The sequence below is a fragment of the Physcomitrium patens genome, chromosome 5 (genome assembly GCF_059467195.1).
Source record: "Physcomitrium patens ecotype Gransden chromosome 5, ASM5946719v1, whole genome shotgun sequence".
In the NCBI taxonomy this organism is placed as follows: domain Eukaryota; kingdom Viridiplantae; phylum Streptophyta; class Bryopsida; order Funariales; family Funariaceae; genus Physcomitrium; species Physcomitrium patens.
This window is the reverse complement of record NC_143414.1, coordinates 1,306,766-1,312,706: the sequence shown is the minus strand read 5'-3', so window position 1 is coordinate 1,312,706 and position 5,941 is coordinate 1,306,766. Positions and strand designations below refer to the sequence as shown.

Below are 5,941 nucleotides of genomic sequence, written 5' to 3'. Positions count from 1 at the left end.
GAATCTTGTGTACAATTACAATGTCCATTGGCAACTCATTGATTTCTTTCAAGTCATTCAGCAAGTTATATACATGCTGGATGAAGATGGACATTATCATATTTTCTGTCATCTTGAGATTTTTCCACTTGTCCAGTATTCTTATCACATCTGCTATTGTTTTTGTTGAATATATATTTGCTAGGATTTTCCAAGCCACAGTAGAGTCAGAAGTATCAAGGATATAGGATTTTATCATTTCTAATAAAGATAGCCGGAGGAATCCCACGGCCCGCGTTCTTTGTCTGCGGAGGATTTCCTGTTCTTGCTTTGTTAAACTAGTTTTTGAGGCAGAGTCATCCGCTTGATCAGCACTTCCCATTTCTTCTCTCTCCATCAAGACTAAGCTCGATGAGGTGCCGCTGACTAATGGTGAAGCCTCCTTGTTTTGATCCTTTTGTGTTGTTTTGCTCAGAACCACCACGTCCCACAGGTCTTCACGTTCCAGTACGCTCCGAATCGTGCTGCTCCACATCTTGTAGTTATCGGGCCCTGCAAGCATCTTAGAAGTTGCAATAATCAAGTCCATCGATCCCATAGTTCACTCTCGTAGTTTCAGTTCTCTCTCTCACATCATTCGCCTGATACCATGTTGATTCTTGCTTTATTGAACAAGGTCACCTAACGAAAAAATCAGCATACAATACCAATGACCCACAGTGTTCTATAATTCACAGCAAGAGCAAAAATCACTGAACACAAAGATTAATCCCAAACGCTAGGACACTACTACAGGTGATAAAACAAGTGAACTGTCGTTCCATTTGCAGAGAGTTGTTTTAATACAACAAGAGTTACCCTTGTTCGGTGGATATCCTATTTATGTTTGGATCGATATCCAGGACTTAGTACCTATCAGTCTATTTGTTCTAGGCAGTTATGAAGTTGATGTCTATATCCAGCAGCTTTAATATATGTTCAACTAAACATCAACATCTCCACTCAAAGCCGCCTTCGGCATCGTGAACCACCAATATAAGCTGCCGCAGCTCCCATACTCCACATTATTGAGCAACGAGTTTGTAGAGAAATTAAGCGAAGCAAGCGGAAACAGGTCGTGCTCGGAGTTACACCTTCGCCGAAAGAGACCCCGTGGTGCAAAGTTACAATCCCTTTGTTGAACTTGCGCGCAGTAGGACTTCGGCAAGAGTCTTCTCGTGAGGTGATCGGAAAACAGTGAAGCGTTTGGATAGTGGAATTTACAGCAATCATGGGAGACCAAGTGCACCCCGGGTCGCCATCGATCCCTCCTCCGGCTACATACGCTAAACCTCGCCATCGTGGATGTCGCGGCAGGCTTGCCGGCTGCTGCTGCTGCTTGTTATCCATATTCTGCACATTGCTGTTTGGGTTTCTAGTTCTGGCGGGGATTACGATTTTGGTGCTCTGGTTGGTGCTGAAGCCCATCCACTTGCCCAAGTACAGCCTCGACAACGTTGATTTTTGTAGCTTCAGTGTGGGACAGAACAACAATGTTAACGCCGATATCCTCTACACTATCACAGCTAACAATCCCAAAAAGAAGATCGGCATCAAATATGACAACATCAACATAGAATCCGAGTATGACGGGCAAGTCTTTGGGCACAGCACCGCCCCCGGCTTCTACCAAGGTCACCAGAACGTCACAACCATCACGTCTGAAGTCCTCGTCAATAACTACGCGCTTACTTCAACCTCCGCAACTACTCTTGCCTCACAGATCTAGAGCAACAGTGTCCCGCTCCACTTCCGCCCAAGCGCCAAAGTTCACGTTAAGATTGGAAGTTACACTTCCCCCGGATTCAAGGTTCGTGTGGACTGTGATGTGACGATGGGGGTGAGCCCCGTCATGCTCAAGAGCAAGTCCTGCAAGTTGAAGCGCCGAAGTTAGAAAACTTTCGCATTTTCTCATGTAGAAATTAGTCCAGATTTTCCAATTATTTACTTGCTGATTAGATTACAGAGAAAGTCAATTGATTTTATGTACTTGTTTAAGCAATAACAATTCAAGGAGTGAAATTGATCCAAATAAATTTTGTACAATTGTACTTATGAATAAAAATAAAAATAACCATGTGTTTAGTTCAATCAAATGCAATACTAATTATTTAAAAGGATTAGTATTACAACACAACATGCTATAAACTTGCACAAAGGTTTGTTTGCAATTACCCAATAATAATGGATATTTCTATAAAATAAAATAAAATCATAGAATAATGGTAGTGATGTTATAATAGTATCAATTCTTAAAAAAAGAGGTCGAAACCTCAAATCTAAGTATTATTTTAAAATTTGACATTTTAAAATGATTGTCTATAATAAAATGTTATACATTCTTGTACAAAAATTCTAACAAGTGTGCAATTATAATTATTAAATATTAACATAATAAATTTTAAAAAGATGAAAAATATAACATTCAATTTTTTTGTTATTCAAACTTCAATTCTAATTTCTATTAGAGGTAAAAAGACTACCTAGACCAATCAAGTATGTAATTAGATTAACTAAGCAAAATTTTTATTTTTATTTATTTAATTATTTTGTTAGTCTTAATAGATAAATGTGTAAAAATATGTAAAAATAATATAATAGTTTTTTTTCTATTGAGTATTACTTAGATAAGATTTTTTTTAAAATTACATAGAGTTTGTATAAAATATAGTAATTATTATATTTATTAAGTTGGTATTTGGCTCTAATTAAATTATCTACAATATAAATCACTTCTTTATTTTTTTTAATTAAAATTATGATATAAAAGATTATAAATACATCTATTTTTTAAAGAATTTTTCTATGTTTAGAAATTAGTTTAGATTAGAATGGAAGTAGTTATACTACTAATTTAAGACCAATTTTTTTAAAAACCATTTATTTCTTAGAATAGATTATCTTCTCTAAATAAGATTAGTTATAAATAAATATTTCTATATAAAGAAAAAATATCATGGCTTTTGATTAGAAAAAAAATTGAAAATATTTGTGAAATTTCTTGAAACATTAAAAATATCCCATATTCTTGATAATAGCACATATATTTGTCAAATTTTCCATAATATCAAAAATTAGGATGTGCCAAAAATTCAAAAAGAAGTTAGATCCTTCTTAGGACTAGCAAATTATTATAGAAAGTTCATAAGAAACTTGTCCAAGAATGGTGATCCTCTTATAAGCTTCTTAAAGAAGGACAATAAATCCATTAAGTAGAATTGTGAATGTGATGAATCCTTCATATAAATAAAAAAAAGGCTTTGCTTTCAAGTAGTGTTTTATTCTATCCCAAGTTTGATATGGAATTTGAAGTCTATAAGGATGCAAGTAAGTTTGCAATTAGAGAGGTGGCAATACAAGAAAGGAGACTCGAAGCTTTTAAAAACAAGAAGCCAAGTGGAAGCCAATTGAGGTGGCTAATACATGAGAAAGAGTTATTTGTAATAGTATATTGTTTGAAAGCTTGGAGACATTATTTGAGAAGTTGGAAAATTAAGGTGTACATGGATAATATTTCTCTTAAGTAATTTACTTAAAAAAATCAAGCCTCTTCTAAAGAGTTGAAGTAATCGATTTAATAGTTTTAATAGACATTAAATTCATTCACAAATTGAGCAAAGAGAATTTAGTGCTAGATACACTAAGTAAGAAGAAGTTTTTTTTAAAAGATTAAGCTAAAAGAAGTTTTCAAAAGATGAAAGATTTAAAGAGATTCTAATCTAAAGAGACTTTGTAGAAGGAAATCTTAAGAAGCTTATATATAGTAAATACAAGACTCTAAGCAATCAAGCCTAAATGATTGGCCTTTTCTAAATAAAATTTTCATTAGGTGATTATAAGTCATTTTGATATGGCAAGAAAGAGTACTAAGGCAAGATAGGTTTTAATTAAGGAATTCAATGGCCATAGCAAAGTCTAAGTAAAGATGCAAGTCTTTATGATTCATAAAAGAAAATGTGAATTTTTAAGTCAAGAGTTGAGAATACTTGAAAGTTGAAGGTAGAAAAGAAGTTGCACAAAGAAAAACGTGAGAAATGAGTAGTGTCCCATCTCACAAACAATTAAGAAGAAAACTTCAATACTAAATAAAAAGAACTTAAGACTACATAAAAAAGAAAAAAACCTTTAAGCTATTGAAGTATGACAAAGATACATATTTATCTAAATAAGAAGTATTAGGTAGAAAATAAATGTAAGTAGATTTGATATTATCTTATGGCAAAGCTTCTTTGAAGCTTAATAGACACATATTTAACTTTAGATATGTTTGTAGTTGATTGGTAGGTTAGAAACTTAGTCGATAAATTAGCCAAGTATTCAATGTCACAGTAGCTTGTAGAATAAGCTAACTATGTGGCACACATATAAAAAACTTATCTTATAAGTTAGATATGTATCTCGTAAGTTGGACATATGTTTGAGGTCCTATAAAACATTACCACGTAATTCCTAATCTTCTTGTCTTTAGCAATAGCCATTTTAGTATAATGTTATACCACCATTGAGTGCTTTCCTCATCTTTTTGAATGACATGAGAATGTATTAAACTTTTAGTTCTTTTATATTTATATCTTTGATACTAGAAACGAAATGATGTAGTACAATAAATCTTCTAAAAAAGTATAAGAAAAAATTTCTAAGAAAATCAACCTCTTAAAAAAAAATATCAAATTATGTATCAATGAAGACATTAACTCCCTAAAGTGAAAGAGGGTATGAAGGTCCAAAAATTTGATCCTTATACTTACTTCGTCTCAAGAAAAAAGAAAATATGATAAGAGCCAAGGCACACCTTAAGCCCATGGATAAGTTGGGATAAGATATCAATAGAGATGATAGGAGGACTATCTCTTTACCCTATTGTTTGCACTATGTAGAGGCACGATGTGGAATAGGAAAATTTTAGACTCAAAGAGATGAGTTTTAGATGCTTCATACTTAGGTCTCTCTAGCCTTTTTTTTTTTTTTTTTTTTTTTTTTTTGTTGACTAATAGAAATTTGAATTAAGTTAAGATATGGATGTCATCTCCTAAAAGACCAAATTATTTGGATAATGATTCCTATGGACTATGACTTTAAGTTGCACCATGATACAGAGTCATAATGTAATGCACAGTTGGAGGTGATTGAATGTCGATCTTGAGAGTTTTTGACTTGAGTCCAAGAGGGACTTAAGAAGAATTATTTAAGTTATATTTTAAATAGGAAGTAACATTCTTTGTAGTAATTTTTAGAAGTTTTATATATGGCGGATAGCAAACCCATTGATGAGCAAGTAAATTAACAAATGGAATCTTTTCAAAAAAATGCACCATTGATTGATTGTGATCTTTTATGAAAGATTTGAATGTGAGCATACTTGTTGGAATTCAAAATACAGTGAACTATACTTGAATAGGACAAAGTCAAAAGAAACTTTGATGGAAGCTTGTAGCAATATTGATGTGCAAATTATTCATCAGACTTAGATATATGGACAAAAGACATATCAAACTTTTTAGTTCCTATTGGATTTAACAAATACCACTAAGAGTTTAATAAGTAATCAAGAGTATAGTATTTAACATATATCCTATTCATAAGGGCTATGGCAAAAGAATGAGGTAAAGAACTTGATAGGAAATACAAAAATGCCAAAAAAAAGAAGAAAATGTTGATGACTGGAGGACAAGAAGCAACTTAATTTATAGAAGCAATACCAAGAATTTCAGCCACAACTCAAAAATATTATAATCCCGAGTACTAGAGTGAGGTGTAGAGGTAGTCACATCGTGGTGATGGCACTGAGTACAAGGCTTAAGAAGATGGTAGTAATGGTAATGAAGATCTATCAAGCTTGTGGTAAAGATTGAGGTATTTTTTTATTTTAAAATCAATAATGAAGAATACATACCACAAATGAAAAGGTAGTAGCAAGGTCTAC

The 5,941-nt window shown here is 32.8% G+C and overlaps 1 protein-coding gene across 1 annotated transcript; it reads left to right on the top strand.

The window, feature by feature from the left end:
* The first annotated feature begins 851 nt into the window (after positions 1-851).
* LOC112282874 (NDR1/HIN1-like protein 10) lies at positions 852-1,810 on the top strand. The gene has a single exon (XM_024521001.3). It carries the CDS (start codon positions 1,250-1,252, stop codon positions 1,745-1,747), a length of 498 nt encoding a protein of 165 aa, XP_024376769.1. The 5' UTR covers positions 852-1,249; the 3' UTR covers positions 1,748-1,810.
* Positions 1,811-5,941: the final 4,131 nt, after the last annotated feature.